This window comes from Monodelphis domestica, chromosome 1 (assembly GCF_027887165.1).
Source record: "Monodelphis domestica isolate mMonDom1 chromosome 1, mMonDom1.pri, whole genome shotgun sequence".
Taxonomy (NCBI): domain Eukaryota; kingdom Metazoa; phylum Chordata; class Mammalia; order Didelphimorphia; family Didelphidae; genus Monodelphis; species Monodelphis domestica.
In genome coordinates this window covers 141910730-141934528 of record NC_077227.1, presented here as the reverse complement: position 1 = coordinate 141934528, position 23799 = coordinate 141910730, and the positions used below count along the sequence as shown (strand labels likewise).

General features: G+C 37.2%; 1 protein-coding gene across 9 annotated transcripts in view; it reads left to right on the top strand.

Moving 5' to 3' along the window:
• The window catches only part of TTC23 (tetratricopeptide repeat domain 23), a 116680-nt gene that overhangs the window by 86130 nt on the left and 6751 nt on the right, over window positions 1-23799 (top strand). For all 9 annotated transcript variants that reach the window (XM_056807093.1, XM_056807084.1, XM_007479430.2 and 6 more), the window contains 2 exons: window positions 15925-16052; window positions 20354-20503. In XM_056807093.1, the coding sequence (XP_056663071.1) occupies window positions 15925-16052; window positions 20354-20503 (278 nt within the window). The remainder of the gene's footprint in view (window positions 1-15924; window positions 16053-20353; window positions 20504-23799) is intronic.

Below are 23799 nucleotides of genomic sequence, written 5' to 3'. Positions count from 1 at the left end.
CTCTATATTGGTCAAAAAAAGTCAATATTATCCTTAGCTACATTAAGACACATAATTTGAGGTATGCAGCCTTGGCCAAATTGACAGTTTGGTGGCAGTTCCATTACATCTGCTCTAATCAGACCACATCAGGACCACTGTGTTCATTTCTTTCCTTATAGCTTCCTATATGTTGTAGCAGAGAAAATGGAATTTGTTGAGTTTAGAATATTTTTTTTTACTGTCCAGAAATTAAAATGATTCATTTTTAACATATTGGTATAGAAAACTTCCTATGAGAAATCTAATCTCTACCAATATAGATCAACAACTGTTCTGCAAGTTAATTATCTTGGGGAGTTGCCTTAAGGTTAAAGTGATTTGTCTGGGTCACACAGCTTATATGTCTCAGAAGCAGGATTTGAACCAAGATCATCATGACTCTGAGAACAGTCCCTTATCCACTACATTAAGCTGTTTCTCTAAGGCTAATCCATAAAGGAGGAAAATAGCCTAAACAGCCAAATCTGCTATAGCTTTTAAAAAATCTCTCTTTAAGGTATTTTAGCTTTGTGATTCTTGTAATCTTAGGTGGTACAGTGGATACTGTGCCTGGCCTGAAGTTAGGAAGACTCATCTTCCGGAGTTCAAGTCCAGGCTCACACTTACTAACCTTGTTTTCATCAGTTTACTTATCTATAAAATGGGCTATAGAAGGAAATGGCAAACTTCTCCAATATTTAGACCCTTACCTTTTGTCTTAGTGTAAATTCTAAAAGAGAAGAATAGCAAGGTTAATACCCATGCTGGAGAACCTAGAGCATGTGTGCCAGAGGGGGCTGCTACCTCTGCCCCCTCCACACATGCCTGAGGACAATTCTCAAATGACCCTTCCCTCTTCCCAGCAACCCAATGGGAGGGCTCCTCCCTCCCCTGTCTTGGGTAAGGGGGAAGCTCACATGTGGTGTGAGGGATGCTGTTTGGGCACTTGGTCTCTCAAAGGGTTTGCCATCACTGGACTAGGCAATCAGAGAAATGACTTACCCAACATACACAGCCAGGAAGTGCCATGAGCCAGATTTGAATCCTGGTCCTCCCAACTCTAGGCCTATCACTTCCATCCACTGTCCTACCTAGTACCTAGCTACCCCCACTCTAGTAGTTTTGCCAGGAAAACCCCAAATTTGGTCATGAAGACTTGGGCATGGCTGAAAAATGACTCAACATTTTTGTGGGTTTGATCTAAAAGACCTCCTGCCAGTCTTCCCTTCAGTAAAACACTATTCTTCTGAGACCTAAGAAAATGTACATTGACCTATTACCTCAGTTTTCTCCTTTGCCAATCTAATTTCTTTTGATTTGTCTTCTCAAGGAAAATCATGTGCTGCCAAGGCTCTAAATTGTTTAAAGGAAATTTTTAATGAGATAACTTCTCATTTTAGATTTTCTATGACTTCACCCCCCTCCCACTAAATAAATGTCTTTTGAAAGTACCAAGCCTGCCACATACCCCAGAGTACCAGTGTTTAAGGCTTTGAGCTCAGTACAATTCCTGTTTTACTCTTAGTTTTATTCTGCATTCCTTTTGCGGGCAAAACTGCTGTAGTATTTTGATTGTATAAGGATTTAGTACAGGCCTAATGCTGACTTTCAGCATGATACTAACCTGAAGCTGGCTGGCTTCCCAGAGCAACCCTTGTCAAACTTTGTATTAACATATCTCACCAGCACTGCCAAGGATTCAAGACATTTGCCTCATGTTTATAACTTTTCTAACAAAGGATATTAAAATGAAATTTGAGGCCAAGTTCATTTCAGTATAAACCTTCTGAGGACCAAATAACACTACTCACAGTCAGCCTTGTTTGGAAGTGTTTCCTCCTTCTGCAAGCCACATTCTTTCCAGCCTAGGAGTTTTAGAGCACTTCATAATATGTTGCTACCCAGCATGGCAGGCCCTCAGCCTTCTGTGCAAACTCTTTACAAAGGCCAGGTTTTTTGGTAGCCATTGCACATTTGTAACTTGTACTGAGTTCAAAATAGATTAAAAACCCAAGATTTTCTTCTTCTTCTGTCAAACTAGTTTTCCCCATGCTGTTTTATGATGTTTATCCTTATTAAGTATACTTTTGTTTACTTAATTTTGATTTTGTATTGTCCATGCATAGCACATTATAAATGCTTGTTGAATTGAATTGAATTGAATTTCTGCCTATTTTTCCAGCCTATTAAAATGATAAAATATTTTCCTTGTAGAGATTGAAGAGATCTTGGATATCAACTGGTCCAACAACCTCATTTTACAAATGAGAAAATTATATACACCTGGTTATTGTAATTTCTGTTACCCACCAGCTAGACAGTCACAGGATCCTAGATCACATTTAAGAACTGGAGAATTCCAGAAATTAGCTAGACCACCTCCCCTCATTTTACAGACCAGGAAACTGAGGATCAGAGACGTTAGGTGACTTGCCCAATATCACACAGCTAAAAGAGCTTGGATTTAAACTTGGATCCTCTGGCTCCAAATCCAGTGTTCTTTTTACTACACCACATAGTCTCTCCATTGCATTAATTATTCATTTTAGCTCTGTGTCATCTGAGAATTAGATAAATCAAGCTGCTGTGTATCATTGATAGAAATGTTGAACAGAACAAATCTAAAATCAGAGCTAAGTATAATATCTTCTTCCATATTAACATTAATCCTTGCTTAGAAAGTTGATTTAAAGTCACTTCAAGGTAATAAAAACAGGTGGTGCAGTGACTAGATCATTGGGCCTAGAGTCAGAAAGGCCTGTGTTCAAATGTGGCTTTAGACACGTACTAGCTGATATGACCCTGAATAAGTCACATAACCTGTTTGCCTCAATTTTCTCATCTGTAAAATGGGGTTAACAACAGTATTTACCACCTAAGGTTGTTGCTAGGATCAGATGAGACAATAATTGTAAAGCATTTAGCAAATGTCTGGAACATAATAAGCGCTATATAAATGTTAACTTAATATTATTGCTATTGTTGTTAGTTTAAAAGCTCATTGCTACTCTGACATATTTGAGCACCTTACCTGTAAAGTAAATTCTGCCTTCATTTTAGAGAAAAAGTTATAACTACCACTAATACTACCCTTACCGTTCCTGGATGTAAATACATTTTCATCCTTGTTTCATTTCATATTTAAAAATGATCCCTTGAACTTAGAAAGCTTATAGTATAGCTGGGCATTCAAAACATAATGTAAGAAATGAGAATAGCTACAAAGCAGTCTATCGAGACATAAGAAACAACTTAGTGTTAGTTGAAGAAATGAATAAAAGAGAAGGCTTATAGAGTAAAAAGGAGTCAAAGTGGAGTGGCATTAACTTAAGAAAGTTCTCTAGGGGAACAAAGTTCTGATTAAAATTGTAAAGAACTGATCAACATAGATCGATGAAAAGGAGGCAAAAAGGCATTTAGTTCTATTTCTTATATTGGAAGTACTATAAAAATTGATCAACATCTTTAGAGACTTATTTCCACCCCAAAAGAGTGGTAATTTTGTTTGCTTGTTTTTTCCTGTTCTGATCAATTGGAGCAAACTTCACTAAACCTGTCTAAGCTTTTATTCTATGGGAGACTGTTGTGTTAAGGCAGTGGGGAAATGACAAAAGTGAAATGAGATCCAGTGCTTACTTTCATGGAATCTTTAGTTGTTTCCAGCTGTATAGTTCAGTAACTTTATATTTATAAAGAGGGAGCATTTTTGCCCTTTCCCAAGACTGATTTTACCAGCTCTATCTGAGGTACTACTACTGAAGGCATCTGAGAATCTCCCTTAGAAAGGACCACAGAGGCCAGGATACATAATACCTAAGCAAAAAAAAAAAAACAATCACCCAGGCCCTCCAGGGATGAGAACCTCACTATTGCCCAAAGTAAACAATTGGACTTCTGGACATTTTTAATTATTAAAAGATTTCCCTTATATTCAGTTGAAATCTACTTCTCTACAACTATCATAGTAGCCTTTTGTGAGGGACTTTTATTTAATATTTAAATGAAGTACAATTTGTCAGTTTTCTTGTTGCCTGATGATTGAGTGCTCTTGGGTTAACGCCATGCTACGATATGATTTTTCTCTCTCTTAAATCCCCAAGTGCTCTTAATACTTTTTCATTTAGCAGAGTGTAGAGATTGCTTTCATGACAGTTACAAAAGATAATTGTCAAATTTTACATGAAGGGTTCTCTTTTAATTAAAACTATCCCCATTGTTCCAATTTTTCCTGCCTTAGATTGCCTTAGGACAACCCCAGGAAAATGAGCATTCTGTTACTGGGATTTATTTTAATTAAATGCCACCTGACCATAGATCTGCCAAATTGTAATCATGCCTAAATACCTTCTGAATGAAGCATTCCTTTATTTTGTCTATATTTGTCCATGGATAGCAAAGTCCATTAAACTCCCTGAAGGGATTAAGTAGGTCTGAATTCTCAAATGAAACCAGCCACAGGGATACTTTGAAATGGCATGGCATTGCTGCCACCCTGCAAAAACTGAGCCTCACAAATTATAGCTGCTGAAGTGATACTAATTTTTTTCTTTAATCATGGAATCTCAGAGTTGGAAGAGGCCTTAGAGGTCCCCTAACCCAACCTACATCTGTGCAGTAATTTCTTCTACAACATCCCCACCTCACAAAGTAGTCATCCAAACTTTATGTGAAGAATCCAAGTAATAAGGGGCTAACGGTCTTTTACAGAAACCCTGTTCTTTAAAACCACTCTTTTAGGAAGATTTTTCTTACATTGTGTTGAAATGAGTACCTTTAAAATTTCTGCTTTTTATTTCCACTTCTGCTCTCCAGAACCAAACAAAACAAGTCTAGTTCTTCCATATGACAGCTCTTCAAATACTTAAAGACTTCTACCCCCTAAGTTTTATTCTCTCCAGGTGAGAGATGAAAAAATTCCCAATCCTTTAACCATTTCTTTTGTAGCATAGTTTTTAATTCCATCATCACATTGGTTTCCTTCTTAGTGTTGAGCTCTGTTCTATCAATAGCCTTTATAAAATGTGCCACTATACATAGTAATCCAAAGTTAGTCTAATAAGGACAGAGCATAAGAAGAATATAAATTTAATTGTCCTTACACACAATATTTCTGCTAATATTACATGTATTTTGGGGGTGACCACATGATACTGCTAGTTTATATTGAGCCATGTAGTGAGATAACAAGTTTTCTTTCACTTGAGCCATTGTCTGGATCTTCTCTTCTCAAGCCTATACCTAGTATCTTGAATGTTTTAACCAAATTATAGGATTTTACACTTATACCTATTAAATTTAACCTCATGAGCTTTAAATAGTCAATCATCTGAGCTTATCAAGATGTTTTTAGATCCAGATTCAGAAAGTTATCTGCCAGTTTTATAAGGTATTACCAATTTCAATCTAATATATTTGACAGTTGTCTAATTAGCCATTTCAGTTGCCAGTTTCATTTATGGCATTGACAGAAATGTTTAATAGAAGCACAAAGGACCAGTTCCTAGACCTTCCATTAGATCCCCTCCCTCTTGGAGAAAATCCATCTATTAATCACCACTCAATAAGTTCTGCCACTTATCCAGTTTTTTTACTTTACAACCACATTTCTTCATCTCAGCCAAAATGGTACATGAAATGCCTGATCACTTATATGCCCTCCTGAAAACCAGGTACACCATGGCTAAGGTATTTCCTTTTTCTATTAGCCTAATAACCCTATTAGAAAATTAAATTTTCTAGTGTGACTTTTTCTTCATGAACTTGATGAACAGCTAAGTTAGTAAGCAGTTATTAAGTGCCAGGCAGGTACTGTGCTAAGTGCTAACAAAGATGGACAAAAGACAGTCCCTGCCTTCAAAGAGCTCACAGTCTAATGAAGAAGACAAAATACAAAGTATATGCAGGACAAATAAGAAATATTCAACAGGGGAAATCACTAAAATTGAGAGGGATTGGGAAAGATTTTCTATAGAAGATGAGATTTTAGCTGGGATTTACAGGAAGCCAGGGACACAAGGAGGTAGAAGTGAGAAGGAAATTTCTAGACATGGAGGACAGCCAATGAAAATATGTGGAGTTGGGAGATGGAATGTCTTGTGTGAAGAAGAGCAACAAAATCAGGGTTACTGAATCACAGAATACATGGTACAGGGAGTAAGGTGGAAAAAGGCTGGAAAGGTGTTGTGGGGATGAGGCATGTTATGTGTAAAAAATAGACTCGAATACAGGACTACAATCCCCATGAGCCTTTGCTCCACTTCCCGAGAATGCCTTGTAATCTCACCTGGGCCGAGATCGAGAAGGTATTTAAGTAGAGTCAAAGGCTTTTGAGGGGCTCTTGGCCCTTTTGGACTTCCGTTTGGAGCAGAGGCGTCTCTTCCATGATGTGAGGTTATTGTGTCTAGGCCTCTGGCCTAGGCACATGTTTCTTACTTGTATATTCTTAATCTTTAACCTTTAATAAACCTCTAAAAAATATAGTACTCCTTGCAGAGAGAAACTAATTTCTACCTGCCTCAGTCTCCCCATCTCCCCTAAATTTTAATCTTTACAGTTTGGCTAACCACTACGGGAAAAAGAACTTTCAGTCTTCTGATTTCTTTTCTGATCTTAAATTCAGTTTTAATAGCTAGTACCTAGAAAGCGGCCCCGCCGCTTCCTGCCTGCAGCCTGCAGCCCTGATCATCCTCACCTGGTACCTGGTCCCGGCCTTGACCACCCCCGCAGCCGCTCCTGCTCCTGGCCTCTCACCGGCCCGCTGCCTGCTTATTTCTGTGCCCCAGACCCAGGAGCCCGACCCAGCCGGCTCATCACCCAGATCCTTGGAGCAGATCGCTCAGGACTCATTGCGACCAGCTGGTAACAGTATTGGCCACGTGGGCGGAGGGGAGAGACCAGAGGGAAAGGAGATTTTCCCTTAGGCTAAGCCTCCACGTGGCTGGGGGTATTGGCCACTGCGGGATCAGAGAGGGGAAAGAGAGAAAAGACTAGAGAGAAGAAACAGACTTTTCAAACAGAAACCTAAAAAGCAATGGGCTGTTTAAAAGGATTTTTGACTCTTCTGGCAGTTTCATTGATTTTACCTGCCTGTCTGGGAGCAGACTCAGCCCAAAGATTCAACTTTAACTTTGGGGAGGAAAATGGGTGGCCCAGCGAACTGGAAGCCAGGCCCAGAGACGGGAGGTCTCTAGTTAAAATCTGGCCTCCAATGCTTCCCAGCTATGGGGCCCTGGACGGATCCCTTGAACCCCTTAGCCTAGCCTTTACTACTCTACCTTCGGACAATAGACATTTAAATGGATAACTAAAAACAAACAAACAAACAAACAAAAAAACCCCAAGGAACTTTGAAGAGACTAAAGGCTGTATTCTAAGGCATTTCAGACTCCAATGGTTTATAAAAAAATCTCTGTATTCTATTGCATTGTTTTGTTTAAGGTTTAACTTTGTGATTTTAAGTTCATATATTACTGGATTGAATATTCTGTGAACTGAAGGTTGATTGAATTTATTTTGAATGTACTGAGTTTTGAAATTCTGTTGTTTTTCCCCTATAACTGTGTTGAAAAAATATTATTGTGAATAAGCCCATATATGAAAAAACAGCTTTTTTTTATTTTGCTGAGGATAGATGGACTTCAGAACTGGTTATAATTGTATTAACAACCTTTGAAAATTTTAATGTGCTAAATACCTCAAATGATTTGATTTTAAGGGTTTTTTAAATATGATTTTGAAATTTTTTTAACAGTCTGGTTATTTTTGCCTGCCCCTACCACGAGGTAAGGCCCATTCTAGTAGCTGAAGTGAAATGTATTTTATAACCCCCAACCTTCCCACATGTGAATGGAAGTTGGGCAGTTAATTTCAGGGCATTTGTACCCTTGGGAAAAGCCTCCAAGAACAAGGAGCACCCCTTTATTTATGCTCTTCAGCTCACTATTTTACTTCTACCAGGATGATATATAGATTTCTTGATTATGTTTTCATGATCCTTTGGAAAAAAATTAATTTTTTGCAAACGATCAAAGGGGGGAATGTAAAAAATAGACTCGAATACAGGACTACAATCCCCATGAGCCTTTGCTCCACTTCCCGAGAATGCCTTGTAATCTCACCTGGGCCGAGATCGAGAAGGTATTTAAGTAGAGTCAAAGGCTTTTGAGGGGCTCTTGGCCCTTTTGGACTTCCGTTTGGAGCAGAGGCGTCTCTTCCATGATGTGAGGTTATTGTGTCTAGGCCTCTGGCCTAGGCACATGTTTCTTACTTGTATATTCTTAATCTTTAACCTTTAATAAACCTCTAAAAAATATAGTACTCCTTGCAGAGAGAAACTAATTTCTACCTGCCTCAGTCTCCCCATCTCCCCTAAATTTTAATCTTTACATATGTTAATAAAAGGCATTGACTGACAAACCAAGGATTATGTATTTGATCTTGGAGGTAATAAAATGCTGCTGGAGTTTTTTGAATAGTTTACATAGTTAATCCTATGTTTAATGAAAATCACTTTGGTAGCTAAATGGAGAATGGATTGGAGTGGAGAGAAATTTGAGGAAGGCAGGTTCACCAGCAGGCCATTATAATAGTCCAAGGATGAGATGATGAGACCCTACACCAGAGGGGCACAATGACAAAGGGTAGAAGGAAGCATATTCAAGAAATATTACAATGGTGAAATTGCCAGGCATTGGCAACAGATTGGATATGAGAGATAGTGAAGAACAGAGGATGGCAAATACATTGCAAACCTGGGGGACAAAGAGGATAGTAGTGCACTCTGTAGTAATTGGAAAATCTGGAAGGGGGCTAGAGGAAGGGTTCCTCCTCATTGGGAGGAAAGATAATGAGTTCAATTTTGAACATGGTTAGTTTTTTTATTTAAAATTTTTTAACTTTTTTTAAATTTTGAGTTCCAAATTTTCTCCTTTTCTCCCTTCTTCATGTCTCTTATACTTCCACCCCAAGAGGGAAAGCAATGTAAAATAGATTTTACATGTGAAATTATGTATATCATTTCCCCATATTGGTCTTTATGTGGAAGAGATCTCAAACAAAAAAAAGGAGAAAGAAAGTAAAAGCATGGTTTGGTCTGCATTCAGACTTGCAACAGAACTCTTAACTGGCTCTGCAAAACTGTAATAAAGGGATTTCAGAGGATTGAAGGGGTACTGAGGATATGTAAGGTTTTCTAACAGGGAATGGAGGAGTTGAAGGGATAGAGGGAATATGGCTGCTGGTGAGGTAAAAGGAGAGAGATGCCTCCTGCATCTTTGAAGGCTATCTTTGAAAAATGGCATTCCCAGAAATGGGCCAACTATGATAGCTTGAGGGGAGGTATTCTGTGTTGATTGATGTTGAAGATACCCCAGAGAAGATAAGCATGAACCCCCCTGAGGAATAAGCCTTCCCCCAGACCAAGGTCGCTCAGTAAAGATCCAATAAGGACCGTTTATGGTCCAATGGCTGTCCTTAGGTTCAGCTGCCTCTATGTTCCCCTGAAATGAGAGTTCTCTTATCTGACTGCAGGTTATTTAACTCAAGATGAATTTAATAACAAGTTTGGATTGGGGAGGTATCAGGGAAGAGAGAATCGGGATTTTCCTAGATTGGGTGTGAGTCTCTCAATTTTTAAGCTGAGGCCAGACCTCACAGGCTGGTGGAGGGTTTCTTTTATTCCTGTCTATGATTATCTGTGTTAGTTTTCTTAAGTTCAAAGTCTTTAGCAGTAGACAGCAAGAGGAAGAAAAAGTTCTGACCTTCAGAGCTGGTTGGGCCTGTCTCTTTGAGCTGACACCCCTAAAGACTGGCCTTATAGTTCAAACTGCTCCCCTTAAATCCTTCTGTTCAATGACAAGATCACAGGAATCCAGGTAGAGCACACAGATGGGAAATATCCAGGAATAGAGGCACTTCTACCCCGAGACTTGGAGAGAGCACTCCTTCCAGTCCGAGGATCAGGAAAGAGAGTCTTCAAGACCAAATGTCACTCTTCAACTCACCTTTCCCCCTCACCAACTGTCATTGCTGTCCATCAATTTCTCTAACCTTCCAACTGCTGTTTGCTCCAACTCACTGACAGAAAGTCCAGAGTTTGATTCCGTTTTCCTTTCCACAGACTCCATCAGTTCTTTCTGTGGAGGCTGATGCATTTTCATCATGAATAACTGGGATTGTCTTAAATCACTGTATTGCTGAGAATAACTAGGCCATTCACAGTTGTTCATCAAAAAATATTGCTGATACTATTTACTATATTCTTCAGATTCTGTTCACTTTGTATCAGTTCACATAAATCTTTCCAGGTTTTTCTGAAATCATCCTGCTTGTCATTTCTTATAGCATGATAGTTTTCCATTACAATCATATGTCACAACTTGTTCAGCCATTCCCCAATTGATGGACAACCCTTCAATTTCCAAACCTTTGCTTCCACAAAATAGCTGTAGTAAATATTGGTATGCAAATAGGTCCTTTTCCCTTTTTTTTTTATCTCTAGTAGACTGAGTAAAGATATTGCTTGATCAAAGTATAGGCACAATTTTAGAGCCTTTTGGACATAATTTGGAAATGGTTCAATTAAAATGACTTAAGGACATCCAGTTCAAGATGCCAGATAGGCCAATGGAGATGGGAGACTAGAGAGGTCAGTGGGGAGATTACGGAAGATCTGAGAATCATCAGTATAGCAATGATAATTAAGTCAATGGGAACTGATGAGATCATTAAGTGAAATAGTATAGAAGAAGAAAAGAAGAGGGTCCAGGTTAGAGCCCTATGGGACATCTACTAAAAGGGATGACTTGGATGAGGATCCAGCAAAGAAGACTGAGAAGGAGCAGTTTAAGAGGAAGGAGGAGAACTGGGAGAAAGTAGTGTCCTGAAAAACTGGAGAAGAGTATCAAGAAGAGAACAAGTAACAACATCAAAAGCTACAGGGAAGTTGAGAAGGATAAAGACTGAGAAAAAAAGACATTGGATTTGGCAATTAAGAAATCATTGATAACTGGAGAGAAAGTTTTGCTGGAATAATGAGGTCAGAAGCTAGATTGTAAAAAGTTGTAAAGAGAGTGAGAGGAGAAGAAGAGAAGGCCCCTCTTGTAGACAGCGTTCTCAAAAAGTTTTACCAGAAATATCAGAAAAAATATGGGATGATAATTAGCATGGCTGCGAGGATCAAGTGAGTATTTTTTGAGGATGAAGGAGACATGAGCATAATATCACTTGTTTGGGGCACATTTTTTTAAATGTTGTTCATTTATTTCAGTCCTGTAGGACTCTTAGTGATCTCACCTGGAGTTTTCTTGGCAAAGATACTGGAATGGTTTACTATTTTTTCCTCTGGCTAATTTACAGATGAGGAAACTGAAGCAAGTAGTGTTAAATATCTTGCCCTGGGACTCACAGCTAGTCTGAGGTTGGATTTGAACTCAGATCCCCCTGACTTCATGTCTGGGGCTCTATCTACTGTACAACCCAGCTGCCAGTTCAGAGCATATATTATTCCCTAGTTCATGCCTTCTCATTCTGTGCACTTCCTCTCTGTTGTTTTTTCATAAATTCTATATAGAGAATCTTTTCACTGTATACTGGAATCTCTCTGTTTTTAAAATATATTATAGCTATAAATAAGTGCAGCTTTGGGACTCTCTCTTATCCTTTATTTCTATTGCATGGTCAATTTCATTAGTGGCTTTTTTTGTTTTGTCCTTTCCTGCATCGAGATTATTTTTCTTAATAAAGAAAACAGAAGAAAAAGAGGAGTTGAGTAGTTTTGCTTGTTTCCTTCATTTAATTTCATCATTTTATCTATTCTTTCTTTGATCTTCCTCTGACTCCCAACAAAACTGGTACAAAAGTGCAGATTTTAGTTCACTTTACTTGAAAAAACTACATAAAAAAGAAAGAACTACTCAGACTTTCCATACAGTTACTTTTCCTCAATACCTAATAATTACAAATGTAGTTGGAATGAAAACATGGAAAGACTGATGACACTGGGAGGCAAGTCAAGCACCTGTGCCTCTGTGGGTGCTAATTTCAGATTTACAGACTGATTCATTATCATATATTTTAGAAAATGATCTAACCTTCTGCAGAGGTCCTATATCAAGTTGCTGATGATTCAGTTTTTGAAGTTGAGAATATCCTATCTTAGATAACATGTATTAGAAGTTAAAAAAATGTTTTGGTTATTCATGACCTATAATGTACTTAGTAGTGGAACAAATTATTAACCAAAGGGAAAACTCTTATAAGTAAACCATACCTACTTTACCAATAGATTACTGTTACTAAACATCCAAAATAGCATACATAAAAGTATGGAAGTATGGGTAATAATTTTCTGTGGTTTAAGGATTATAGATGTCAGTGTTGTAAACAAATGATGATGATGGTAATTCATAATTTAGTTCTAGTAGGCAAGCAATGTAAGACTCACAATAGATGAAGAAATTGAAAGTGAAACAGGTTATATAATTTACCCATAATCATATGGCTAGATGATGGCAGAACAAAGACTCCAATATAGGTCTTCTCATTCTAAGTCCAATGTCCTTCCTGCTCTATCACACAATTGAGAAATGATAGCTATTAACCACTTCTATTGGACAGTTTGTATTTTATGACAGAGAAGACAACTTGATTGTATTCTATTTTCTAGATATAAGACTGGTTTTGTTTTAATATCTATGCAGGTAGTCTAAGACATACAAATGCTCTACTTATCAGTAACCCCTACATAAAAATAATTATCATAAGCCTCATTCCTCTTTCCTCTCCCAATGATGGAAATATCATGTTTGCTGTCACTACTACAAGTGTGGAGATTCTGGAAAATTTTTTTAGTTTTGAAAAAAAAATAGTTTTGAAAGAGAAAACGATCTGTGAAAGCAGGAAATTTTGAGGACCTTTCCCATAGGCAGCTTTGTCCAACTTACATTAATGTCCCTTCTATCACTCTTCTCAAAAAGAGATATAAAAGAGAATGAGAAAGAAAAAAATAAAGAGGAGAGAATTGTCATTCACTGACACATTAGTTTAAAGTAATTCAATTAAAAGGAATAACTTTCCTAAAAACCTAGATAATATCACCTGCATTATAAACCTTAAAGCACTGTGAAAATGTGTTATTATTGTAAAAATAATAATACATTTATGAATATATAGCCCTACAATTTACAAAACACTTTGTAAATATTAGCTTATTTCATTTTCTCAGCTATCCTATGAAATATGCCATTTTTTCTGATAAGAAAATGAAGGTTCAAAGAGGTCAACATTATTACAGGGAAGAATTTAAGTGTGGAGCATGGATCACTTTCATACAGTGAACCTTTCTGAGATGCTAAACTATAATAAAAATCATTTTGATGAAAATCAATATGGTGACATGTCCTGAGGGCTTATTGAGATGTTTACCCCTATACCATATAGTTCCTCCATAGGGCTTTTTGAGTTCTTGTATCTGTTTTATAGTTCTTCTGTCTTATCTCTCTATCATCAGTCACTTCTTGCTGCTATCATCAATCAGTGTGTTTGCCTCTAGCTGTCTTCATTACCAATTCTAAATAACTACTTCTAATCAGTTGTAGAGTAAGGAAAACCTTGTTATCTATCACTGTATCTAAAAAAAAAAATAGGCAATGAACTCCAAGTACTTTTTTCTATAAACAGATTTATTGATCTTTAGTGTTTGGACCTAATATAGGCATTTTGGCTCTCTAGTGGCCTTGTTGGCCATTCTTGGTTATGGATAAGATAGGTCATCAGAAGTAATGATTAATAAGCCATTCCCCAATTGATAAATGGGCAAGGAACATGAATAGGCAATTTTCAGATAAAGACATCAAAACCATTAATAAGCACATGAAAAAGTGTTCTAAATCTCTTATAATCAGAGAGATGTAAATCAAAACAACTCTGAGGTATCACCTCACACCTAGCAGATTGGCTAACATAACAGCAAAGGAAAATAATGAATGCTGGAGGGGATGCGGCAAAGTTGGGGCATTAATGCTTTGCTGGTGGAGTTGTGAATTGATCCAACCATTCTGGATGGCAATTTGGAACTATGCCCAAAGGGTAATAAAAGACTGTCTGTCCTTTGATCCAGCCAAAGCACTGCTCGGTTTGTACCCCAAAGAGATCATAAGGAAAAAAACTTGTACAAAAATATTCATAGCTGCGCTCTTTTTGGTGGCAAAAAATTGGAAAATGAGGGGATGCCCTTCAATTGGGGAATGGCTGAACAAATTGTGGTATATGTTGGTGATGGAATACTATTGTGCTCAAAGGAATAATAAGCTGGAAGAATTCCATGTGAACTGGAACGACCTCCAGGAACTGATGCAGAGTGAGAGGAGCAGAACCAGGAGAACATTGTACACAGAGACTGATACACTGTGGTACAATTGAATGTAATGGACTTCTCCATTAGTGGCAATGCAATGATCAAGAACTATTTGGAGGGACTTGTGAGAAAGAACACTATCCAAATTCAGAGGAAAAACTTTGGGAGTTTTGGGGAGAAACACAGAAGAAAAACAACTGCTTGAATACATGGGTCGATGGGGATAGGATTGGGGATGTAGACAAAATGATTACCCTAGTGCAAATATTAATACTATGGAAATAGGTCTTGATCAGTGACTCATGTAAAAGCCAGTGGAATTGTGTGTCAGCTCCAAGAGGGGGTGGGGGGGGGAAGGGGAGGGAAAGAGCATGCATCTTGTAACCATGGAAAAATATTCTAAAATCAACTAATTAAATACATTTTTCAATAAAAATAAAAAGAATAAAAATACAAAAAGGTAATCCCCCCCCCAAAAAAAAAGAAGTAATGATTAATAACATTTTGAGGGCAATTAGGTAGTACAGTGGATAAAACCAGGCCTGGAGTGGGGAAAACCCCGGGTTCAGATCTGGCCTCAGATGAGTCCTAGCTGTAGGACCCTGGGCAAATCACCTCAGTTGCCTAGCCCAACTGCTCTTTTGCCTTAAAATAGATACTTTATGTTTATTCTAAGACAGAAAATGAGGGGTTTTAAAAAACATTATGTAGTCAAACAAGTTAGGGCTCATTAAGAATAAGCAGTCTTTTGGGTGGCTGACATCAGTTAGGCACTATATTGTATGGTAAGATCCTTATAACTATCCATTATTCTAAAAGATGCACATTGATTTTTGGTCTAGAAGATTTTTGTTTCTCTTATCCAGATTGCCATCTCAGTGGGAAACTTAGGATGTGTGATGGGTAAAGAAAGTCAAATTTACATACCAGCTTTGTGATCATGAGATAATTCACTTAACTTGGGAAAGGCAAGCCACTCTCTAAGACTATTAAGTTACACTTCAGGTGCTGATATTCATAGATGGAAAGAAACAAAAACTTTGCATGACTTCGGAGTCTGAGTTCTGTCTTTTCTGGTGAATTAGACAGGCTGGGCAAACGACAGCTTCATCCTGGAAATACGGCATAATAGAAGGAATGTCACAATAAAAATCAGAACATCTACCCCTGCCCATGGACTAGAGATACAGTCCTGGACAAATAACTTTATCTTTCTCATATGCAGCTTCTTTATGTGTTCAAGTAGAAATAATAAATATATGCTCTGCCTACTTCATATGGTTATTATAAAGATCAAGTGAGACAATGTATAAGAAAGTACACTGAAAACTTGGAAAATACGACTAAAATATGATTATAATTCTAAAGTGCTTTTCAATCCATAAAGTTATTATGTTATTATCTACTATTATGTCTTTCTGCTTATTCATTTCTTTGGTAGGCTTATTTTCTTCTCTTCGGGTCATCATTACAGAAAACATGTTTCTCTATTGTTTTTCTTCCAAATCTGGGGCCACTCATCATTTTTTTTAATGATCTGTCTTTTGTAGATGTGGCAGAGCAATATTTCCAAATGAGTATGACTATCCTTAAGGAAGCCAGAGGAATAACCAATGACAAATTTTTTGCAATTCAAGATGAATTTTGCCATTTTCTTCGCAGTACTGGTAACCAGAAGGTAAGAGGTCTTACAAATTCCCCTCCAAAGACTTTAAATCCTGATATTTACAGTGAGAAATAACTTGATTCAAAGGACTATCTCAAAATGCTTAGAAGTATTCATAAGAACACCAATCTGAAACTATGTTTTTGATGGGTAAACTAATAATAGTATCTCCTGTCTTTTGTAGCTCAAGTTATAGCCATAGTTGGTATGTGCCAATTATTTTCCATACATTATTGACTAGTGAAGTAAAACTTCTGCCTCCAAACTAATTCCAAAATGAAATATAAATTAATTTTAGGTAGTCTCCTCTTTTGAATTATCTGTGCCACTAGTCTTCTTCATCACATAAAGAGTTGAAAGTCCTGCCACGGTGGTCAGGTTTAGGAGTCCACACTGTTTCGTTATCAAGGTACATTATATGCCATTTTGACCAATCTTTAAAATGGAACTTCTGATTGCCAGTGGCTCTTCTATGGGATGCTAGCAGACTGATAATTTATCCTTTTTAATAGTTTGAGAACTAAAATTTTGCTACATATACTAAAGAATATTAAAGATAATCCTATAGATAAATCTTTTGAAATATTTTATCTCACACATTTCAGAATTATTTTGTATGTAAAAAATGTTTAAAATATTTCATTTGTATGTAAAACTATAAAGGATAATTTTAGTGTTTTGACTTGAAATCTGTTTAAATTAATTTGGTCACCAGGGAAAATCCCAAAATAATAAAATACCCAAGTCAGCTGGAAATTATGGTTATTTAATTAATATAGAGAGAAGGAATAAAGGGGGAGAGAGAGAGAGAGAGAGAGAGAGAGAGAGAGAGAGAGAGAGAGAGAGAGAGGGAGAGAGGGAGAGGGAGAGAGAGAGAGAGAGAGAGAGAGAGAGAGAGAGAGAGAGAGAGAGAGAGAGAGAGAGAGAGAGAGAGAGAGAGAGAGAGAGAGAGAGAGAGAGAGAGAGAGAGAGAGTTTAAACTGCTCCGGCTCAGGCTGAGCCAGGAAGTAGTTAAAGGCCTTGGCCAAAGTGGCCTTCCTGAGCCCACGGGAATGGGAGTCAGTCTTTTATTATCACTCACCAGACCATATGCTGTCTGAGGGAGATCCTCCAGGCTGAGTTTCAGTCCTCAACTGAATTCAAAGTTGAATTCCAAAATGAAAATGCCTCAACTGACCTTTCTAGCCTCCTTTTAAAGAAATTTTCTCTTATGTCACCTCCCCTAAATTTTCACGTCTACCAATCACAGTAGATGCTTTTCTCCAGGACTGCCCATTCTTTAGTTCTCACCTTCTCTAGTTAGATTATATCTTCTGAGGTACTTTACACTTCTTTGTTAAGCTTACCTTTTTTGAGTTACTTGACCTTTTTGTGATTAATTTAACCTTTATAAGTACTTAACATCTTTTTGTATTAAATCTAAAAATAGACTTAGCTTAAAGTTCTAGCTTCACTATAAGGTATGAGTTAAATGCCTTCATTGTTCAATCAGGAGTTTACAACTTTATCTTCCCCTAAAGTATATCTAATTAGGGTGGAGTAATTTTAAAATTCACAATACTCTTATAAAACTGAATTTTTAATTTTATTTTGCCATTCTCCTGCTCTTTGACTGGCACTCTGCTGATTATAGGATAAAACCAGTTCCCTTAGCTTTACCTTCAAGGCCTTCTACAATCTATCCCCAACTTACTTTTCCAGATTTTCCACCCACAACTTCTACACATGAGCCCTTTCTTTCACTCAAACTGCTTTAGTCAATGGTCTTTCCCATCTAGAATTTCTTGCCCACTTTCATCTGTCTAGATTTTTAAAGACCCAGTTCAATCTCATCTTTTTTGTGAAAAGCTTGATCATTCCAGAAAATTTTTCCTTCCTCTAAAGCCATGTACTAGTGACAAATTTAACTGAGTATTAAAAGGTGGGAAGGATGAGTGAGAAAAGACCCTAAAAACTTAGAAGAAGTATGTAGGAGTAGGGGACTTTCATGCCATGCCCTGTTCTGGGGTATTACAAGCCAGAGAAATAGGTTTACCTAAAGAGAGGCTGTGAGGGTTGGCATAAAGCATCCCCTAACTTACTATTTTTTAACTAATTATTCCAGCTAACTACGTACTAAACTCATGTTTTTTTTCTCATTTGAAGAAAGAGTGAAAGTGCTGTTAGCTCTTTCTATACCAACAAACCCCACCCTAATTATGATTCTAGTTTCCTCCAAACTCCTGAACTGTTTGTTGGCTGTGAAATTCAGTGGCAACTAATCATGACTTAAGATATACGGTTATTCTCTTGTGAATTACTAAAAATATTTTAGTCATTTAACTTTTCCTTTTTTATCTACCCAATGTGATCATAAGCCCTTTAAGCATATGCTATTTTATGCTTCTTTGTATTCATGACTAAATGCAAGGCCCTAATCAAGTCATTCTTCTCTAAGCACCTTGCATCACTTAGGCAATTCTTAACAGTTTTAACTAATTTCCTTTTTTTTTTTAGCATGTATGATTCAGAAGCTAGGTATGGCAGCTATTTGAAAATATGACTCCTATATTCTCTTCCTTTCATTGGCCATATAGAGCCAGTTAGTCATTTCTTTTGGAAACACTGGAAGACTCCACTCATCCCTGAAATTCCATTCATTTCCAACAAATGTGTGATACAGTATCAGGCAAGCAGAATTGCTGATAAATCTAAGAACAAATTAAAAACAAACAAACCTAATTTCTTTATCTTAAAGGGTTAAGAAATCTTCCTTATCAACACTCTCCTTTTTGTTTCATAGAAATTTATGATACTGGTAGAGTATTAAATGATTTCTTTTATTATTTTGTATATATTAGCAGGCCTTTGAAACTCTGAAGTATGGCCCCCTTAAGTAGTGTCTATGTTTTACACGCACACATGCACACACACATAGCACAGTGTTCCATGGTGGATAGAGAACCAAGTCAGGAAGGCCAGATTTCAAGTCTCATCTTTGGAAAAGTCCTGTCATTTCTCAGTGCCCACAGTCAGCTGTTTCAAATATTAAGGTACAGCAGAAGGGTTAATCTCCCTTGGAAGAGGAAATTCCTTGTCTGAAGCTTTAAACAAATATAATCATACATACAGTCCAAGAAAAAAAGTCTACCTATATTTCTGGACCCATGTAATTTATCTGAAATCTGTGTATGTGTGTGTTGTGATAGAGACTTGGCACTAAAGAAGAAGTGCCAGACTGAAGAGTATATGAAATTGATCAGCCTCTATCACTGTGTGTGTGTGTGTGTGTGTGTGTGTGTGTGTGTGTGTTTGAGAGAGAGAGAGAAAATGGAAAATGTATACTTATATATAAGGCTAGACTTGTAGTTTCATTGGAAAAGATAGTTCCCTCTACCAATGTAGATGCTCTACAATTTAGAGTCTTAGAGAGTAGCTTGAAGCATTGAGAAGTTAATTTCAAAGCTAGTATATGTCAGAGATGGGGCTTTAATCTCAAACCTTTCTGACTCTGCGATTAGGTCTCCATATGGTCTCTCATTTATACTAAATGTAACTATATACACAGGAGTATATGTGCCCACCTATATGTGTAACATGAAAATGTCATATTTGGATAAATATTCCATAGGCAATTTATATAATTTACAGCTAATCTTAAATCTAACAGATTTTAAATAGAGTTTCAGTATTTCATGTAGAGATCCAAATGTTTTAGACAGAATTTTTTTCCCCAGCATTTTTGTGTGAACGACAAGATTAGCTGGGGGATATGATTTCATTTTTTTCCTACAAACCCTATTTTTTTTTAATCCATAGCTAGGATTTAAATATTCTAATAAATTAGACCAAACAAAATGTCATGTCAGGTTTAGGTGTTTATTTTCAACATCTGAAAGTATTTGTGATGAAAAACTCTGGAATATATCCTAGATTTTAGGAAAGCATCTACAGTAGAAAGATAGCTTGGGTTTGGTTTGATTTTTTTCCCCCTAGGTGAGTGGAAGAAGATCCTTCAACTAAAAATGTTAAATTATTTCACTGCTTAACAAAAATAAACAAATGAGATACGAAAATGGGCTTTCCTTCTTGTTGTGCAGCTTCATTCTGTTTTCAAGTTATGCCATCTGAAAGGCCTACGTCACATACTCACTTTTTTTTTTTAAGTAGCTGTATGTTCCTGTTGCTTTAACTGAAGATTATAAGGCACTTGTACAAAACTTCCTTCTTCCAAAGAGTGAAAATAAGCCTCAATTACATAATATTAACAGTCAGTGCTCCTCATCAGCTCCTGAACGTTTCCAACCAAATACCTTTTTTATTCTTTTTTATAGAGAGCAACTCAGATACTAAAGGAATCACTAGGTGCCAAAGTAGCAACATTTGGGAATATCAGCCCCGAAGTAGCAGGGACTTACTGTCTCCTTGGAGAAGCAGACCTGGCACAAGGAGACCAGAACATGGCATACAGGAAATTTAAGAAGGTAAACCTAATAATAAGTCAAGACTAATGCCTACACCCTCCTTCCTCAACATTTGGGTGGAGCTTAGGCCAGTGGAAAGCTTAGCTGGGTAAGCTGAAACTGCCTTTGATCTGAAGAAACATAAACATGATATCTACTTCTCAGGTGAAGAAATGGTATTCTTCTGCAAATTTCATTTTTAACTGAATCTTATTCTCAGAAAACTTTCTAATCAGTTATGAAAAAATATAAACCATGGAGCCCAAGAAGGAAATGCTTCCTAATTCTTAACAAGAGTGAAAGAGCTAACTAGCACTGGGGGGAAATGTTGAAGGGGTGGACATAGGGGGAACATTGGGAGGGAGCCATTGTGCAGTTTGATATATAGTTCTACCTCTCCTGCTGCCCAAAAGAGAGCAGGAGACTGTCCCTGTCTCTTAGCGTCAAAGGCACAGCCTGTTCTGCCTAATCTCAGAAGCAAGTCTCTGCTGTCTACCACATGGGTGCCTCTATCTTAGATGCACCTAGGTCTGAGCACATGCAAAAGCTGGGTTACAATTATAAGGAATTACAGGCTGTATAGGAATACAAGAAAGAATATATTAAAAATTGAAGCTGATATAAAATTAAAATAGTTCAAAAATAATTTAAATGAAATGTGACACCCCCATGACCCATGTTAGCAAACTTATGGCACATATATAGGGGGACACTCCTCCCCCCTCCCAATGCACATAAAAGGACATTTCTCACTTCCCCTACCTCTCTGTCCAGCAGCCCAATGGGAGTGCTTTCTTTCTCCCCTGTCTGGGGTAAGGCTGGGGGCTTACAGTATGAGGCTGAATGTCTGGGCACTCAGTCTCTAAAAGGTTCACCATCAATGCCCTTAGACCTAAACACAATATTACAGCGTTTGTAGTGAGGTTGGCTGGTTGGTCATCTTATGATTTCTAGAGACTGTTGCTAACTTTCAAGGAGAGAACTATTGTAACCCACAAATCTAGGAGTACAAGGAAAGTGAAGGGCTACAGTTCTCTGCTCACAAGCCACTGGCCCTTAGCCATTGTTTCCTGTTTCTGAGGGTACCAGTTTTCTATCACCTAACCTCTGCCTTGCAAATAAATCTGGCATCATGTATCAGGAGTAAAGTAACAGAGGGTCAATGGAGTAAGTAACAGCTATCCTTATGTCAGAAAGGACTCAGGGATAAATATATTGCTTAATTTTAGAGACTTCATAGTCTCTCATATATCATAATCTCTTATCATAGATAAGACCTTAGAGGCTTGTGGTCTGATACCCACACACATACTTTTTTAGATGAGGAAATTGGAGGCCAGGTGAAGTTAAATGACTTACCCAAAATCATACAACATCAACAATGGGATTTGAATTTCCACTGTACCATCTTTGCTGCCTCCATGTGAGATCTAGTCTTAAAGGACAGAAAGAAGCCAAGAGGAAGTTTCATATAGATTCACATTCATTACTGGTTTCTAGGAGCTAAAGATCAATTTGGTTGTAAATAATTCCTGGATTTAATAAGTTCTGGCATAAATGAAAGTTAGCAACTCTTTATTTCTTCAGTTTAAAATTCTATTAATTATAAATTTCAGATACAATGGCCTCAACATTGGGAAAGTAAGAAAATATAGGTTAATAGTTCACCAGAATTAAAGAGATACTGAAATTTGTCTTGTGTGTATGTACATATGCACGCACAAACACACAATATACATATGCATATATATGTATGTATGTATGTGTGTATGTATATATGTAATCATTCTACTTAATCTAAGGCCAGTGGCTGGTTCATCAGTGAACCCAGAGGATAAGTGATTACTGAAAGCAGGCTCTGTTACATCTGCTGCTAAATGGGAACTTTTTCAAATGCCACATTTAGCATTTGGGTTGTGTAAAGCCGGCAGCTCTTAAAGTTACCAGCTAAGCGTGTATTTTCTGCTATTTGTATCACAATAGCAGCTGCAGTTCCTAAGTTTCCAGCTTAGTAGCCTGGAATCCACTTAATTGTAGCTTTTCCAGATGTATCCTTATGCTGAATGGTCCAAAGCATGGTTATTAAGGGTATGAAAAACAGACCAAGGAAGCAAAGCAGAAGGTGGGATTAAATTACTAAATAGTATACTGGATCATTTATCTGCCTGTAATGAAAATACAGGGATTCTGTTGGCCTCCAAAGAGAATTTCAATACTCAAAGTCAAAACATTTTTCCATCATAAAACCCAGTTAAAAAGAGAATAACTGCCAACATTTCGAGGTAGGTGACAATATTCAAAAAGAATTCATGAGCAGTCTTAAATTGGCCACTAAAAATGTGTTAAACACAGAGACTTCTGTTTATAATGTAAACTGATGTAGTAAAGCAACATTAATTGTGAATTAACATTAATTGTGAAATTTTTATTGTTGTTCAGTCGTGTCCAACTCTTCATGACTCCACTATCTCCCAAAGCCTTCTGTGAAATTAATTGTTCTTCATTCTCCATTGTTCTAAGTTTAGTAGGATTTAGCTCACTGTCTGATTAAAGCAAGCCCAAATAGTGAAAAATTCGCCAAAGAATAAGATTATTATTTTAGTCTCCTTTAGTAAACCCAAAGCCTACTTTGCTGCAGTCCTATAAAACAAAGCAGGGATAAATTATTTATTTATATAGTAAGCTCTTATGTGAGCACACGTTCCATGTCTAAAAGCCAGAATTTGTATCTCTCAACCCATTTTATTAGTAGTGCTGCCACATTTTAGATATTTCTGTCTTAGCATATTTCTTCAAGTCTTATACACTCATGTGAGTAAAACTTACCCAAAGTTGCTAATAGTCTAAATCTATCTAATGTTAAACTCTTCAAATACATAGAAAAAGAAACTGAATTGTCAAACCCTGATGATCCAAGAGTTCTGGGTTGTCCTTTTTTCACTCATTGGCACAGAAAAATAGAATCTCTATGTATCTATAGCAAGGAATAAATGATACCTTTGACCCAAATATAACCTATGACCAAATACTTAACCCAAATTTTACAATAAGGTACTGTAAATACCTCATAAAAGAAAAAGGGAAAAAATTCCTACTTCTTCTCTGGTAAAAAGAATTTTATACAGCTTTTTCAGATCACAGGGACACTACACCCCTAATCCCAGAGATGTGGAAGGGTTACCTACCTGTATTCCCTTCACCAACGTGAAAAACTGAAAACCATTTTTCTATAAGTTCCTTCTCCACAACTAAACATCATCCTCTATGATCTCCTCCTTTACTTCAGTCTCTTTTGAAGAGGTAACTCTTCTCACTAA